Source organism: Hemicordylus capensis, chromosome 6, assembly GCF_027244095.1.
Source record: "Hemicordylus capensis ecotype Gifberg chromosome 6, rHemCap1.1.pri, whole genome shotgun sequence".
Taxonomy (NCBI): domain Eukaryota; kingdom Metazoa; phylum Chordata; class Lepidosauria; order Squamata; family Cordylidae; genus Hemicordylus; species Hemicordylus capensis.
In genome coordinates this window covers 87,682,713-87,701,169 of record NC_069662.1, presented here as the reverse complement: position 1 = coordinate 87,701,169, position 18,457 = coordinate 87,682,713, and the positions used below count along the sequence as shown (strand labels likewise).

The following is an 18,457-nucleotide window of genomic DNA, read 5'->3' as shown; positions in this document are numbered from 1 at the left end:
GGATCATTTTGGACATTACTCCACCCATCAATACTTAGGTTAACAATTCTACCCTCCAGAGCTGTTGCACATTGCTCCATTTCTCTGTCATACACTTTATCCAGCAGTTTCCCCTGCAACATCTGCTCTGCTGGGTGGACTGTATCCTGGTCTCAGTGACTGAACCATATTAATGAAATGTGGGTTCTCAGTCAGACGGAAAGAAGAGTTCGTTGCGTAAACAAAGTGGGCAATTTTTTCATCAATTAACTCTTTTTCTAATCTGCTAGTTTTTATCACAAACTTATCTATGGTGGTTCCAGGAGGGAAGGATTTTTTCTTTCTTTTAGGTGATAGTGATATGTGGCTGTGGGTGTCTGATGATGATGCTAATGAAGCACTATCCTGGATGGATAACTCTGAAACTGTAGAACAGGAGGATGGTGATCTTGAAGGTGGATAGTTTCCAGAATCCATGAATTCCCCTAAACAAAAAAGTCAATGCTGTTATTTTATTGTTTATACAATTTCTGCTTATTGTACACAGCACTGCCCCAAAAGGAATATTTGCTTTTCTTCATAACTGTACCAAATGACAGTAACATGCAGTAATAACAAGAAATATAATTTTGCTCAAACATGACAGTTCAAGGCAGTCTTTAGAAATATTATATGATTCAATACAAATGTTTACCAACCTGAAGATCCTGCCTGTTCAAATGTGTTTCTTTGGTCATCTTCATCACAGCACTTCTCATGATGTTGCCTCATTCGGGCCACCAGGCCTTGCATTTCTTTGTTGCAGTGTTTGCATTTTGCACGCATGCCTGCCTTACCGATAGGTAAAGGAACTTCATTAAAATATTGCCAAACTGGGTCTCTTTTACAGCCTGCTGCCATTATAGGTTTTTTCCTCCAAGGAAAGAATGTGATAAACCTCAGGTCATACACACAAAAAGATCCAAAGACTTGTCTGTCTGTGGCTATGCAGTATTGTGCTCAGAAAGTTTCACTTTCATTTTGTACTGCTTGTCTGCTTGCCCCTCCCTCCTCACACTTAGTTTCACTTTCTTCTTGTGCAGATCTATTCCACTCCAAACAATCAGAAAAATATTGTTTCTATTCTATTTCACTGAACTTCTTGAAACTTAGCACTGAAGGGGTTGATTCTGTATTCATAGGTTTGTAGAACAATAGGATTAAGGTCTTTTTCTCAACTCTGTTCATGTCATAACATTTTTGCTGTGAAGAAGAGGCATGTGATCTCTGCTGAGTCAAATTCAGTTTTGAGAACTGCAAAAGTAAACCAAGCATCTGTGATAATATCTTGTAGGCAGAGAAACTGCCCAATAATCTTACAAAAACCTCTGGAAGAGCATGACATTGTGAATGGATTAATGGAATTTATTTACCAAAAAAATTAAACATATACAGCCTTATTCTACATAATTAAAAAACTAATCTTTATTTCATGATGGAATAACCTTTGGATGGTAATATATTTTCCTCAAAAAGCATTTTATTTTAAAAAATCCGATTTAAATCAAAAAAATCAATTTTTTGATTTTTTTTTAAAAATCATTGATTTTTATCCACCCTGCAACTATTTATTCAGTGGTTTCTTTTGAGTAGATATTCATAAATAAAGCCAACTCTCAACTTCTGTGCTTAAAGCACATGGGTGAGGTGGAGGTAGTTGGTAGTAAGTAATACTTTTTGTCTGCTGTAGATAAGACTTGTGTTTAGATTGTCCTTATTGCTTTTAAAGACACAATGGCTCTATTCAGACAAACTTGCAAGCAGTGGAAGCTCAAGCACTCATACCGTTGTTTGACATCCAGTGATCTGTTTGTCTATGGGCTTGACATGGCGTATCAGTGTGTTTGTGTGAATGCTTTAAACTTGTGGTTGCCCTGTTGGAAGAAGAGGTCTGTGCTTCCTGCCCCACTGATGTGGGAACACTGAAGTGTGTGCTTATTGTTGGCATTTCTGCTTCTAGTTCCATCTCCCTTCTCTTCTTGTAACTGACTTCTGCAAAGCTCTGAATGGTCCAACTGAAACATCCTAACATGGGTTCGTCCATTAGTGTAAAACTTTCTGCCTCAATCCAATATTGGTTCATGGTGTTATACTAATAGAGAAGTGCAAATCGATTTGTGATTTGCTCAAAACGGCTGTTTCAAGCTCGGAACAAAACACCCTTAATATAAAGAGCCTGTTTCGAGCTTGGAACAAAACAGCCCTGTTTTGACTTGAAACATTTTGAATATTTTGAGTACCATTTTGAGGCCTGTTTATCTGGGAAGTGCTGGTCTATTGATTGGGGTTGGTGAGTAGACCAGCCCTCCACTCCAGAATAAGCATGCTGACCCAGCTGAGAGGACTGGTCTACCTTGTCTACCCTGTAGACCAGTCCTCTGAGATGGGCCGGCACACTTCCACTGGAGTGGAGGGCTGATGTACCCACTGACCCCAATCAGTAGACCAGCTCTTCCCGGAAAAACAGGCCTCAAAATGGCTCTCGACACTTAAAATGTTTCGAGGTTGATTGTCGAAACAGCCAGCTTGGCTGCTGATTTGATGAATCGATTCGAGGATTTTGCTATTCGCCCTGAGCCATTTTGGAAGGGCAGTATACAAATCAAATCAAATCAATCAATAATATTCATTTCGAGCTTAAGATGAATAACAAAACCTGTTTCATGCACATCTCTATACACTAATGCAGAGCCCCTCCACCTGATCCTGTACTGTCTTGCACAGCATGTTGTAGGAATTGGACTATAAACTACCCAGTTCAGGATTTGCCTTATCTGGGAGAATTTGTGTTCTACCTGAGCACCCCAAGAATCCAGAAATATAAATACTAATCGGTCCATATACTTTATGCATTTGGATTTAATATTATGGAGTCTTAAGCGTCTAGGATCCCTGATGCCTTATGCAACTTTGTTTAAAAAGTGCAATGAAATAATTGCTGTAAATGTGTGTGGGGTTTTTTTCTTGGTTCCAAGGAGTTAAAAGCCATTCTTTTTCTCACATTTAATTACCTTTGAAGATTATAAGCAGTGGGATGTGCCATGTTTCTTCTTGGCTGCTAGCTTTAGTAATGGCCAAATGAACCTGCCCATGTATCTTTTAAGAAATCCTTACTAATGCAAGAAATCTCTCCTTACCCAGGTTTTCCTTTGTGTGAAATATCAGCAACCAAAAATGGCAGCAAATAAGCCCAAAAGCCAAAATTCTCTGGCTCTGCACAAAGTCATCATGGTAGGCAGTGGTGGGGTAGGAAAATCTGCACTAACACTGCAGTTCATGTATGATGAGGTAAGAATTTAACTTTCATAAAAGTCTCTCTCTTTTTTTTTTAAAGGAGTTGTGTGTTTGTGTTCAAGTTGTGTATCAGTTGGGGAATCAACTTCTAAATTCTACTTGAGTCCTGGTTTATGCTGTGATCAGTTATAGTAGTGATAGAAGTTCTGATTTGGGCCAATAACAATTTGATAACTGGTTTGGCACACCTGAGCAGACAGTTTAGTTTTTGTATCAGGTGGGAATTTTGTTTTTGATACTGCATTAAAAAAATTGAGGACTTTTTTCTCTTTTTAAGCCCTTTATATCTGGATGAATCTGAAAAAACTGTTTTGGCAGTAGCCAGAGTAAATCTTGCATTCTTTTTAGCAACAGTTTTTATTTATCTGTATTTACTTATAGCAATTTAGCTTCAAGTTCTTCATTCAGTTGTTCTGTACATGACTGATTTTATTTATATATTTAGTGCATTTGTATACCACCCTATACAAAAAGTCCCTGGGCGGTTCACATATAAAACCATTAAATCATTAACATAATTAAAACAACTTAAAATACAATAAAAACTCTAAAAACCAGAACTATACACTAAAAGCCTGACTAAAAAGACATGTTTTTTAGTTCATAAAAACATTCAGAGAAGGGGAAACTCCAATTTTGTTAGGAAGCAAGTTCCAAAGTCCTGGGGCAACTCTAGAAAAGGCCCAGTTTCGAGTTGCCACCAACCAAGCTGGTGGCAAACTCAACTGGACCTCCCCAGATGATCTTGATTGGCAGTGGGATTGACGAAGAAGAAGGCATTCTCTTAAATACCTCGGACCCAAGCTGTTTAGAATGTTAAAGGGTGATGTATCTTAATTATATAACTAGACAGAATGTATATGGGAAACTAGAATGTAGGGTGAAGATACAATGACAAGAATAAGTTCATTGTAGATTACTTAATACTGATGGTGATTGTTAATTCTTACGCTATCCATCCCCATGATGTAGTCCATTTCAGTTTCCAAAATATTTCTGTCATGACACATCCATAGTGTCGCACACATTTTCTACTGTTCAACTGGTAAATATTCAGGGCTGCCAAGCTTGTAAAGAGTAAAACCAGTCTTCATTAATAACACCAGTCCTTTTTGACACACCTCAAGATCAGAAAAATAATGAAGGACCTCTGATACCAAAAACTTGAAGTTTTGTGAGCAAACGTGTGTTTATCAGAAGCCACATAAATCTGAATATATTAGTATTTTTGCAAGAAGTGTATTGTGCTGCATTTTGAAATCTCTGATGGCATGTGTATTACTAGTTTGTAGAAGACTATGAACCTACCAAAGCAGACAGCTACAGAAAAAAAGTAGTCCTGGATGGGGAAGAAGTTCAGATAGATATATTGGATACAGCAGGACAAGAAGATTATGCTGCAATTAGAGACAACTATTTCCGAAGTGGAGAGGGTTTTCTCTGTGTGTTCTCCATTACAGAGCTTGAATCTTTTGCAGCTACAGCAGACTTTAGGTAAGTGTGTGAACAAGTAAGAGTGTTTCATTTTACAAACTAAGATCTTAATTAACACATGTGTGTTAATTATAGTCCCCAGTTTCACAAATTTTGCCTGCCCCCTCATTCTCCCTCTAATTATGTACAGTTAATCACCTCATCACTTTTGCAAGCCACATGTGCATTACCGTCATTTCTTCTGTTAAAGTATCTTCTTTGACATAGTGTCCTTGGCTGTCACAAAGCAAAGCAGAAATGCTGCTGTGTCCGAGAATGACATGGCAAGAATCTTGCTTATAGAGAACAGAGGTTTCTTGGCACTTCTGCTGTGAGGAAAGGACCAACTGCACTATAGGCAGGCCTATTGACATATTAAGTCATTGTCATGAATGTAATGAGATGCTCATCAAATCAGTGTATGTTGTTGATATGTTGCTTCAGTGAGCTCTGCTCTTCCTCAGCAAGAGAGTAGCTGACTGCAATGTGATCACAATGATTTCATGGTTCAGCAAGCGTTTAAATCTGGCTCTTTCTAATACAGGTGGAACTCGGGAAATTAGAATATCGTGCAAAAGTCCATTAATTTCAGTAATGCAAATTAAAAGGTGAAACTGATATATGAGACAGACGCATTACATGCAAAGCGAGATAACTCAAGCCTTAATTTGTTATAATTGTGATGATCATGGCGTACAGCTCATGAAAACCCCAAATCCACAATCTCAGAAAATTAGAATATTACATGGAACCAAGAAGACAAGGATTGTAGAATAGAACAATATCGGACCTCTGAAAAGTATAAGCATGCATATGTATTGAGTACTTGGTTTGGGCCCCTTTTGCAGCAATTACTGTAGTGATGTGCACGGTCCGGAGCAGTCCGGACCGGCACCGAAGGGGGGCCTTCCTTTAAGGGCGGGGAGGGCTTGCTTATCCCTCCCGCCTCTTTGCCCCCTCCAGCGCCCGTATTTAACAGAATAACGGGGCGCTGGAAACCAGCTGCCCCCGCCGCGAGCAGATTTTGCACAAAAGCTACCAATACCCCTGCTGCCGCCGCCGTCGCCCGCCAGCCCTCCCTCCCTCCCTCCCTCCCTCCCAGCTGCCCGCCCGCCCGAGTCCTCACAAAAAACGAGAGGAGCTCCCGGACAGAGCTCCTCTCGCTAGCACGGCCTCCATCATACTGAAGCTTTGCGCGTGCCGCAAAGGACGCCGATTGCCAGAGGCCCGGTCTACCCGCCGGGAAAAGGCCGGGTAGACCTGGCCTCCGATCGCCGGAGGCCCGGTCTACCCGGCCTTTTCCTGGTGGGTAGACCGGGCCTCTGGCAATCGGTGTCCTTTGCGGCACGCGCAAAGCTTCAGTATGATGGAGGCCGTGCTAGCGAGAGGAGCTCTGTCCGGGAGCTCCTCTCGTTTTTTACGAAAACATCGGGTGAGGACTCGGGCGGGCGGGCAGCTGGGAGGGAGGGAGGGAGGGAGGGCTGGTGGGCGACGGCGGCGGCAGCAGGGGTATTGGTAGCTTTTGTGCAAAATCTGCTTGCAGCGGGGGGGGCGGGGGCGGCTGGTTTCCAGCGCCCCGTTATTCTGTTAAATACGGGCGCTGGAGGGGGCAAAGAGGCGGGAGGGATAAGCAAGCCCTCCCCGCCCTTAAAGGAAGGCCCCTCTTCGGTGCCGGTCCGGACCGCTCCGGACCGTGCACATCACTACAGTAATTGCTGCAAAAGGGGCCCAAACCAAGTACTCAATACATATGCATGCTTATACTTTTCAGAGGTCCGATATTGTTCTATTCTACAATCCTTGTCTTCTTGGTTCCATGTAATATTCTAATTTTCTGGGATTGTGGATCTGGGGTTTTCATGAGCTGTACGCCATGATCATCACAATTATAACAAATTAAGGCTTGAGTTATCTCGCTTTGCATGTAATGCGTCTGTCTCATATATCAGTTTCACCTTTTAATTTGCATTACTGAAATTAATGGACTTTTGCACGATATTCTAATTTTCCGAGTTTCACCTGTATAAGTCCTGCAACTTATCCACAAGACTGTCCTAGCCTACACCTACCATGCATTGGGAACCTTGAGATGTATTTGTTTGACAATGAAGGCTGTTGATGCCGTTCTTTCTTACATAACCAGTGTAGCTGACCTACCTATACACTTCTAGGGAGACAGGGCATATGTTGAGAGAAGCAGGACTCTCCCAGGTCGAATGTCATATTTTCCAAACACTGCCTGCTATCATTCTCGCTCTCTCGGGTTTCAGGTGTTTCTGTTCCTCCTCAAGCTGGAAAATTGGCTTAAGAGGAGAAGACAAACATACAGATACATGAATATCCATCATACTGTTCCAGATACTTGTGGATGAGTTTGCCCACCTTACTCCTCTTAAACCATTTCACTGGCCTGGGTGGGATGGGTCAGCGTGATGTCCCTTAACCATGATGGATACCTAGCCTGTGTTGTTAACTGTTGTTATACAACTAATGGTATGCTGAGCAGCATTAGCAAGAGTTTGCTTCTCCCCCCCCCCCACCCAGGTTCTGTATAATGAATTGGATGCACCCACAGCAAATCAAAAGATCTGAAAATGTATTTTCAGGAAGAGATTAGTGGCAGCAATCAGCCCCTTCTGAATCGGAGCTTCAAAGATGGCTGCTGAACCTGTCAAATGAATGGATATGTCTCAATATGAAAGATGAATACAAATGGTTAGTGCCTGAGCAAGTTTTCAGGCAGAATATAAAAAGGAATTGCAAATTCCCATGGTTAATCTGGCCAGATTGGAGAAACTGCTGCCACTGCAAATGCAACCCATGAAACGGGTATAATGGTAAAGTTGTGCTGTCGAGTCAGTGCTGACTCCTGGCGACCACAGAGCCATGTGGTTTTCTTTGGTAGAATACAGGAGGGGTGTATTGTACACTTAATGACAGAAGTGAAACTTGCAGAAGAAGCGGCTTATTAATATAAGGTTGGAAAGTCTGGATAACCGCTTCAGATATAACAACCTGAAATGGAAAGGCTTTTGACAGGATTGTGATCATGAGTGTGCTGCAAGATCTCCTTGCTAATCGCTCTGTCAAAAATGCCCAAGATGTGATGGGACAATCACAATTTTTAGGATACCTTACCACAGAAATACTGAGCAAGGATCAGAGCCTCGAGTTCATCCTAAAGCTCTGATGAAGGCCAGTGCCCCTTATTAGTGGAAGTTACCTGATATACTGGAAATGAATGGAGACAGCATTAGGCTTGCTGAATAAGCTTGGCTTTGCAGAATCTTCTTCCTGGTTCTGTCTTGGTTTCACTGCATGTTCCCATATCCCACATGGGGTGTGAACCATTGCAAAAAAAAGGTGGGGGGACTTTTTTCCTGGATGTGCAAAAATATGAAAATAGTTAAAGACTGGTGACAAGGAATTGAGCTTTTTGGTAGTGTGCTGTTTTGAAGGTACTCTTACAGTGATAGGGCTGAGGCTATCACAAAAGAAAAATCTGATATCTTTGTTTCCAGGGAAGTCATCAAAACACCAGAGTAAACCTGCTTTTACACTGATGGTTACATAATTTTCTGTACTAGGTACTGTCTGTGTTAGAGGTGAGGCAGACAGTTCTTTTGGTGGCTTGAATTTTTCAGACTGAATATACCCTTGCTTATCTATAGAGTAGGGGTGTGTTATTATTAAAAGATCCTTTCAGGACTAACCTGAACTTGCAATTCAATATATGCTCCTAACATGATTTGCTGAGCTTTTGTCCTGCTGAATGTTGCATAACTAGGAATGGAATTTATATTTTGAATAGACTATGGCATAAATCTAGTTGACCTATTCTGGGCTCATTACCCTGAAGGCAAAGATTTGTCTTGCTATTTGGAGCCTTTGCAACATGTAGATATTTGGAGATTGATGCATGGCTTAGAAATTCCCAACAGTCCTGCTCAAGGCTCTGTCTTCTACTGTTGTCCAATAAATAAGAGTTGGCAGAACAGATCAGTCCTGTAGCTGGGTCATGCATGAGTCACTTGAACTTGGTAGTGATGTGGTCTTTTAAACTCACTATTTGATCAAAGAACAAGCTGTTCCTTAGTTTTCGAATAGCTGAGCAATTAATCTAATTCACTTAACATGAACCCTCTTATCAGTGACTAGGATTTTGAAGCCTTTGGCGTAGGCCTTTGAAAAAAGAAGCTCAGGATCAAAAAAATGGTAGCTGTCAGTTTAAGGAGCTGGAAGCTCTAGTCAAAAACACAAAGCCACTGATTCTAACAAAATATATGGATTGCCACCTTTTTAAAAAAGTACATTATTGTAGGTGTAACATAGAAGGCTTAAAGTGGAGGGCTAAGTGGCCAAATTACTGTCATATAAACCTTTAAGTGTTAATCTTTCTGTACTGTTTCCCTCTGAAGGGGAACAAGCTGCTATTTGGACCAAAACTGTATTATTTGATGTGTTCATATGTTAACAGCTATACTGTAAGGAGTTCTCATGGAAATTGTAGATGGAGATCAGGTCTGTGAAAATATTGCTCAATTAACAGAACATGGAATCTTCTGTAGGCTAATATTCCAGAAGCTGAGACTGATCAAGTAATTTATATGCTTTATAAGATCCTCTGTGGTTAATTTTTTTTTTACAACTTAGATTAGTTGGCATTTATTTAGTTGACATTTTTTTTAATTGCTTCTTGGAAAATAAAGCTAAAATCCTCGTCATTACCAAAATTCCAGAAGTGTCATATCTATCCGTGTCCTTATATGGTTCAATTAGCTTTTTCTAAATACTGTAGTTCTTTGATTATAGAAGGCCGTCTTTATTCACAGGGGTTCCATTCTCGCCTGAAACCATGAGTATGGAAACTGTGAGTAAAGAAATTTTAACCCTTGGATTCCCATAGGGGTAGGTTCCTTAAGCTTAAAAAAAGCCTCAAAAAACAGACATAAGAGGAATAATGCACAATACCTTGCTCTACAGGTCTCAAGCAAGCCCCCACAACCCTCAAATCCTTTTAATTTTTGCAAATGCTTGCAAAGAAATCTTTTTCTTAAAAAAGAGCAACAAAATGGCCAGAAATGACACTGGAAGTCATTTCTGGCCATTCAGAAACCACGGATAGGCAAATCTTGCCTATTTTTTTCCTGTGGATAAAGAAACAAGCTATCTAAGACCCAACCATGGATACGTGAGCCTACAATCTGTGCGTCCACAGATGAGGCCTCTTGTAGTTTTTTCATCTCTGATTGGTCTTGTGTGTTGAGATTTATTTGGCTAGTTTGTATCTGCTGTGATTTTTTAAAATAACTACTTTACCATTAGCTTTTTATATTATATTTTCCTTTTTTAATATTTGTTTCTAATCTTTATAGTCCCCAGAAGAAGTGGTTAGTCCTTAAAACACATTGGGACCTTGTTTGAATAAATTGCTATACTGTTCTTTTTTCTTCTTCAGCCATACTCATATAGACAACATAGCTTTGTGGCCAAGAAGGAAGTCTGATATCGGATGCACTCTGTGTTCTATGTCATAGCAATAGCTACAAGAATCCCTGGTTGCAACTTATCATTTTATCTCAGGGTTCCTTATGATGGTAACTTAGATGATCACGTGTAATACATCTCATGAAATTTCAATTTTTTTTTTACTTAAAGCATTTGTATTGGTTAAGGCTTGGATTTGAGTTCTTTTTGTTAAAGTGGGGGGTGGAAACACATCAGGGCTTTCTGCCGTGTCCTCCCCTTCCAGCTTGTTCCACTAGAACCCTTTGAGAATACAGTAGTCTTCTTCTAATATCCAGATAAGAGATTATAACTCCAGGGTGGTCATAAAATCTGTAAATTTTCTGATGCTCTCCCATTTTGTAGATATCTTCGAGACTAACGTTTTGATAAATTGGAGGTTGTAGGTTATTAAATCTTGTTTCAAACAGATAACATGACATCCTTCAATGTTACCTTCAAACAGATAACATCACCATCTTCCCTCAGATGGCAGTCAGCTACTTGGAGTTACCTAGTTAATTATTCTCCTAATTTTAGAATGTGTTTTAGATGAATTAAAGAAAAATAATTTATTGGAGGATATCAACACTTTGGATAATATAACTTTTTGTGGTTTTGTTGCATCACAACTGTCAAGTTCAATATCTTGCCAAAGATCCATTTTCTTTTCCATGTCAAATTCAGTTTATTATGGTCTGACACCAGAAAACAAACATACAGAAATGGAGGGGAAATGCAGCGCTACAGAAAAACATATAACTTATATCACATCCACTTACAATATTACGGATACACTAAATCAATACTGAGACCAACTCTTCCCCCAGAATCAAATTACAGATGTAAGCATCTTGACTTCTGATGGTGCAGGCCCTGGAGCAAAATTTTGCAAAATTAAGATTTAATGTTTCTGTTGAAATCTGAAAGAAGAAAGATATAAAACTTATCTGGCCTGCCTGGTAGTGATGTGCCCGGACTCGTCTGGAGGCCATTCTATAGGCCTCCGGACATGGGCGGTTCGGATTTGGGTGGTTTGGGGTGGGGGGGTCCCCTTAAGGGTGGGGAGGGTTTACTTACTCCTCCTGCCGCTTTCCCCCCTCTGGCGCCCGTATTTCTTTGAGTAATTGGGGCAGCAGGATATCTCCCTGCCGCCCCTTCTCCGGCACTTTGGAAATTCTTTTAGTAATGGGGTGGCAGGATACCTCCCTTCCGCCCCTTCCCCTGCTTGGTGTGCAGTACTGTGCAAAAGGCTTTAAGAAGCCTTTTGTGCACACGTGCATGCGCATGTATTTCCTTGAGTAAACGGAGCAGCCGGATATCTCCCTGCCACCCCTTCTCCCGCTTTGCTGCATTTTGCAGCAAAGCGGGAGAAGGGGTGGCAGGGAGATATCTGGCTACTTTGCTTACTCAAGGAAATACGTGCATGCGTGCGCACAAAAGGCTTCTTAAAGCTTTTTGTACAGTACTGCACACCAAGCAGGGGAAGGGGCGGAAGGGAGGTATCCTGCCACCCCATTACTAAAAGAATTTCCAAAGTGCCGGAGAAGGGGCGGCAGGGAGATATCCTGCTGCCCCAATTACTCAAAGAAATACGGGCGCCAGAGGGGGGAAAGCGGCAGGAGGAGTAAGTAAACCCTCCCCACCCTTAAGGGGACCCCCCACCCCAGTGCCGGACCGCAGCTCTGTGGTTCTGTGCACACCCCTACTGCCTGGAAAATTCTTTAAAATTGGGGTTCTAAAAAGAAAATAACTGTCTCTTTAAAAAAAGGCAATATATCACATGGTCCGTAGTTTCAGTGTCTCCCCTCTGGCAGGGACAAATCCGATCTGCATCAGGAATTTGGAGGTACTTCTCCTCCACTATAGCTGATGGCAGTACATTAAGCTGGGCTAAGGTCCAAGCTCTCCAGTACTTCGCTTTTACAAGATAGTAAAGATATTATGCTGGGGAGAAATCTTTACTAAAGTTTCCAACCTCCAAACAACGGGAGGCTAGACTCCTGTCCCTTTGCAAATCCATGTCCCAAATGTTTTGGTTTCCTTTGCCGTAGAATAGCCCAGAGACAGTAGGGCTTGGGGAGAGAGTCCGCAGCTCTGGAATTTCTGTGCTGAAGCTCTCGTTCAACCTGAATGGAAGTTCTCATCCAGGGTTAAAAGGGGCAGTCCCATAAAGCAAAACATTAGTTTGAGCTAGAAATTGTTCTTATTTAATCAGGCTCGTGCCTCTAATGAGACTGACCCCCAACTCCATATGGAGAGCAGCACTGTGGACAAAGCGTGATACTCCAAAGATAGCTTGCAATAACTTTAACTGGATCATCTCCAGGGGGCGAAAATCTCTAACACAGGACTGTGATCCATACAACAGTTGAGCAGCTACCTTACCCTGGAATACTCTAACCACAGAAGGAATAAATGACCCTTTATTAGGAAAATAGAATCTGAGGATTGCTGCTACACTTCTTTGGGCAGTCTCTGTGCCATGGGCAGTCTGGCCCTCTAGGAGGCAAAGGCCTGGAAGACAACTCCCAGATGTTTATACAGCTTATGTTTTGTTAGGCTTTTAGTAAAGACCAAGACTTTCATTTTAGAATAATTTATGGCCAATTTTTCCTCTGAGCAATAGATGGCAAAAGCCCAGAGGGCTCTCCTCAGCCCTACTGCTGCCAAAAAAGAGAGAATAGTAGTATTGTCTGCATATAACAGGGCAGGAATTGGCCTGTTCGCCAGACTTGGAGATTGAAAGCTAGGGTCAGTAAGAGCCTGGACCATTGAATTCTTATAATAATATAATTAAACAGGAAGAGAGCCAGTATGCAGACCTGCTTCTCTCTCTCTCTCTCTCTCTCTCTCTCTCTCTCTCTCTCTCTCTCTCTCTCTCTCTCTCTCTCACTCACACACAGACACACACACACACACACACACTCAAAGGAACTGGGGCTATTCTGACGATCAGCAAAAATCGGGCTAGCCTCCGCTAGCCCGATTTTTGCTGATCGTCAGAACCACCGGGTTCACAGCCGAGCCTGGTGGTTCTGGAGCAGTTAACCCGCTCTGGAATCCCTGGTAAAAAGCAGGTTTGTGGGGCAAGCGCTTCGCAAACCTGCTTTTTACAATCGTGAGTAGCCGCGGCGCGCCTTCGCACCACGCCTACTCATGGGTAGACCCCTGGCTGGGAGGCAAAAAGCCACGTCCCGGCTCGGGGGTCTCCCCAGTATGCCCTGCGCGCTCGCGTAGGGCATACTGGGGCTTGCGGGGGCCGCATGGCCCCCAAGCTCCCCAGCCCCTGCTGGCTCCGCCTTGGAGCTGGCAATCGTGTGGGCGGCCTATCCAGCCACCCAGGGCTCCCTTTCCGCTCGTGAGCGGGGAGAGTGGGCTTAGCCCGCTCTCCCTGCTCACCTGAAGAAACCGGGTCTCACGGATCGTGAGACCCGGCTCATTAACTGTGACAGATGGCCCTGTGGATCACAACATACCCTTAGATGGTTGTTCTCATGTAATCTGTGAATGAGTGCAAGTAACCTACAGTATATTGTAGAGGCTTCCAACTTTTCTCACAGTCTGTCCCTGGTTACAGAATCAAACACAGATTTGAAGTTGTCGAATGCAGAATATGAAGTTCGATGTGGTCTCTGTCTTCTACACCAGGTGTTCTCAACCTTGGGTCCCCAGATGTTGCTGGACTTCAACTCTCATAATCCCCAACCAAAGGCCACTGGGGCTGGGGATTATGGGAGATGAAGTCGAACAACATCTGGGGACCCAAGATTGAGAACCCCTGTTCTACACAAATGAGCTATGTGCCTGCTCAGAGATCTCATCAGAAGCTAACAAGCTCAGTCCTCCTGCTTTGGGTGGGAACCCCGCCCCCAGCCACTATATGCGGCTGCACTACTCCTGTGGGATCTCGCTCTCTGTTCCTCAGAAGCCTTGTCGCTGAAACGGTCAGTGAAGATGGCTTTGCCAGTGCAATTAGAGCATGCAGTGTCTGCTCCTGCAGAGTCTGAAAACCCGGCCTTGATACTGGTTTCGACACCCTCGGCCGCTCAACCACCAGCAACTTCGAGTGAGCCTGCGCACTCGGAGGATCTTCCTCAGCGCCTGGCGCCTACGGTACCGAAGTCCTCCCCGGATCCCTCGGGAGCAGTACCAAAGTTGAAAAAGAAGCTTGCCAGCAGGTCATCACCTCCCTCCTATACTTAAGAAGAAGAAGAAAGCTGAGGAAGTTTCTACATCAGAGGCCCCAGTGGCCAAGAAGACTAAAGTGACCTTGGATCGTACCATGCACAGATCGTCTGTATCCCCGCAGCCTAGCTTGCCTGTGGTGCTGGAATCACTCGATGTGACCCACGATCGAACTCGGTCGAGTAGAGAACTTTTGGTGGCGAAGGAGGAACCAGGGTATGCTTCACCGGAGGAGGCATATTCTCCAACCAGGCCTGCAGAAGATGCCTGCTGACTGCCTAGGAGACGGTCACCCCCTCAGGCCCAACAAGAGCACATTCCCCTTAGAGACCATGGTACCCGTTGGGAACTAGAAGATCGCCCCTCAACTTACAGAGAGGACCGGTGTGACCAGCCTTATCAAGATCTATACCAGGCACTGGAGTATTGCTCCCCATTGAGCACAGTTGAACCGTCTTACAGTGATTGTTGCAGGGACTCCAACTCGTGCAATCGATACCAAATGGACTATTCCGATTATGCTCGCTGCCACTATAGGTCACGCTATTCGGAGAACCCTGCATTTGGAAAACCTTTAGCAAGCAGGGGTTGGCATGGACCCCCACACACACACATTTGGAAGGGAGGCCGCCTTCCCGCTCACCACAACACTCCCTGAAGGACTGTGCAGTGTGTCGTGAACCACCCCCTTCAGTTCCAGTGATTCCTCAGGCCACATTGTCTTCCCAGTTGCCACTGGCAGCACTTACCGCGTTGGTACCAGACAGTCAGGGTAGCAAGCTGAGCTCCCCTTGGGGTGCAATGCCCATGGCGCAAGAACCACCAGCCCCATTGGAGCCAGAATATGAGAGTGATGGTAGCTCGCAAGACTGAGATTGTTTCTCTGGAATCGTCCCTGCTTGATGTCCAGTTGGACTCAAAACCAGTCTCCCCGTCGGAGGACCTCAAACTATACATGGCGTACGTGTTGCGAATGGCTTCAGCCCTGGGCATTAACCTGGGGAACCAACAGAAAGAGAGGCTTGACCCATTGTTCAGCCTTATTGATTCCAAGGCCAAGGTTCCGGCCACTTTGCCCCTGAACCCGGCATTGCTGAAAGTAATTCGGGGTCACTGGAAAAACCCAATGACACTTTCCCAGCCTAACAGGTGTCTAGAAAATTTCTATAGGGTGCAGTTGGACAATTATATATCCTTTCTGAAGAACCACCCCACCCCGAATTCAATCATCGTGGAGGCATCCTTGCAACGAACAAGGGGACACAACCAGTCGGCACCCAGTGACAAAGAAAGCAGAAAGTTGGACTCTTTGGGGAGGTCACTTTACTCCTCCTCAGCCCTACATTTGACAGGTGGCCAATTATCAGGCTTATAACACCCGATATAATCATTTTTTTGTGGGAGAAGGTGAGTCCCTTTCTGGTTCTCCTCCCACAAGACAAGAGGGATCCGGCTAAATCTTTTGCCCATGAGGCTATTCAAGTGGCTTTATTCAAGAACTTTATTCGGTCTAACATTCAGTGGAATGCATGGCTAAAGTGATGACTATGTAAGCGGAGCTCAGATGATACTCTTGGTTGCAGTCATCGGGACTGCACCATGAGGCTTGGGCTAGGGTCGAGGACCTACCCTTTGAGGGCTCTAGCCTCTTTTCGGAGCAGACAGATGATATGCTCCAGAAGGTACAGAAATTAAGGAGCATGACGCACTCCATGTCATATACTTCACCGACTAGCAAGACACAGAGGACTGCTAAGTGGTCGCCTTATCAACTGAGGAAGACACTGTCCCAGCAACAGTCACCTTCGGAATGGTCCTTTTGTGGCAACAAGCTCCAACCATGATACAAGTCAAGCGGCCAGTCCAGTAAACCGGCTTTTCAAAAACAGCGCCCTAATATTCCCCAGAAGAAACAATGACTCAAGGTGCTTTAGGACCCACCTGGCCCCATTCTTTGCGAGCTGGGACAAAGTGACTACAGACCAGTGGGTCTTCACGGTTATACGCCTGGGATATGCCCTAGAGTTTTGTGTGCTATGACTAGTGTCCGGGGTTGTGGAGACTCCTTGCACCCTGGAGTTGGATCAATAGGTCGCTGCTCTTCTGAAAAAAGACGCGATCGAGAAAGTTGCCAACCCTGGCAGACCTTGGTTCTATTCTTGGTACTTTCTGGTGCCAAAACCAGATGGTGGTCAGCGTCCTATACTAGACCTAAGGGTCCTGAACAAATATTTGGTCTACAAACTATTCCGAATGCTCTTAGTACCGACCATTCTGGACAAAAATATGTGGATGGTCTCCCTGGACTTAAAGGATGTGTACTATCACATGTCCCTACACTCTCAGCATCGGCGCTTCCTGCGATTTCAGATGGGGGGGATCCCCTATCAATTCAAGGCCTTGCCATTCGGCCTTACAACCACACCGAGGGTCTTTACGAAATATCTGGCCTGTTGGTGGCATTCCTGCAGGAACAGGGCTTACAGGTGCTGCTGTATCTTGACGATTGGCTCATCGTGGCAAGTACCAGGCGTGCAGTGCTGGAAGCTCTCAAGATTGTGGTGGATACCCTGCAGGAGTTGGGGGTTCCAGATAAACTTCAAAAAATCTCAGCTGGAGCCCACCCGTCGAATTCAGTTCATTGGGCTGATATTCAACATGACCTTGGAACAGGTCTTCCTTCCAGTGGGCTGCATAATTACTCTTTGGAGATTCACAAACATTTTTCTAGCCGGTGGCTCACAGCCCATGCATTCTAAACAGCGCCTGTTGGGTCACATGGCATCAAGTACATATGTTCTACTGCAGCGCATCTACGAATGTGTGAAATTCAGAGATGGTTTTTGGATGTGTTTTATTCCCTTCAGGATCTGGGCCATCTAGCATGCACATCCCCTCCTTGGGTTCGAGCGCTGGCAGAGTGGTGGACAGAGTTTCGGCACCTTAGTGTTGGTACTCCCTTTCAAGCCCCTTGAGCCCGCTGGGTGGTCACGATGGACGTATCGGAGCTCGGTTGGGGAGCACACCTGGAAGGGCTTCGTCTGACTGGACACTGGTCCCCCGAGGAGAGGACATAAATTATCTGGAGCTCTTGACCATTTTCAATGCTCTCAAAGGCTTCTTGCCACTAATTAGGGGTCATTCAGTGCTAATACAGACAGACAATACAAAAGCCTATGTCAATCGACAGGGCAGCACATCCTCACGGAGCCTGCGGTTTTTGGCACTGGACTTATGGCATTGGTGTGAGGCACATGTGGTGTCACTTCAAGCAGTCCATATTCAGGGTGCATTGAATGTCCAGGTGGACACTCTGAGCAGAATGACAGTGTTCTCCCACGTGGGCATTGCATCAAGGTGTTCTGAGGGACATATTTTTACATTGCGGGTCCCAACTCTGGACAAACTTGCTTCCCAGGCCAACACACAGTGTGCCCTTGACTGTTCCAGGGGAGGGCGAGGGCTCTCTGGACGATTCCTTCGTCCTGTCTTGGATGGGCCCTTTTCTCTGTGTTTCCCCCATTTCCCCTCATTCCAAGGGTTCTACACAAACTGAAGATGGATCGAGCCAGGGCAATCCTGATAGCCCCGTGGTGGCCCAGAAGGAGGCCTTGGTTTCCGACCCTGATGCGCTTAGTGAGGAACTGGCAACACCTACCTGTCCTTTCGGATCTGCTGTCTCAGGAACAGGGACGGGTGATCCACCTGGATGTTCGTTCCCTCCATCTGACTGCATGGCAGATCCAGCCGACTTCCCTTTGAGACTTAAGGAAGTTTTGGTTGCTGCTAGAAAGCAGTCCACACGGAAGTAATATGGTCACAAGTGGACTCGTTTAGCTTCTTTCACTTCCCTGCCTGGGTTTGATGCTTTTAATCCATCTGTACAGGATATTTGTAATTATCTATGGTCGCTTAAGGAATCTGGTTTAAAACTTTCCTCCCTTAAGGTGTATTTGGCTGCCATTGTGGCACGTTCCCC

General features: G+C 44.4%; 1 protein-coding gene across 2 annotated transcripts in view; it reads left to right on the top strand.

Annotated features, from left to right (window-relative positions):
• Positions 1 to 18,457, top strand: part of RALA (RAS like proto-oncogene A) — a 45,339-nt gene that overhangs the window by 11,933 nt on the left and 14,949 nt on the right. For both annotated transcript variants that reach the window (XM_053264096.1, XM_053264095.1), the window contains 2 exons: positions 3,160 to 3,306; positions 4,598 to 4,806. In XM_053264096.1, the coding sequence (XP_053120071.1) occupies positions 3,193 to 3,306; positions 4,598 to 4,806 (323 nt within the window). In that variant the 5' untranslated portion in view covers positions 3,160 to 3,192. The remainder of the gene's footprint in view (positions 1 to 3,159; positions 3,307 to 4,597; positions 4,807 to 18,457) is intronic.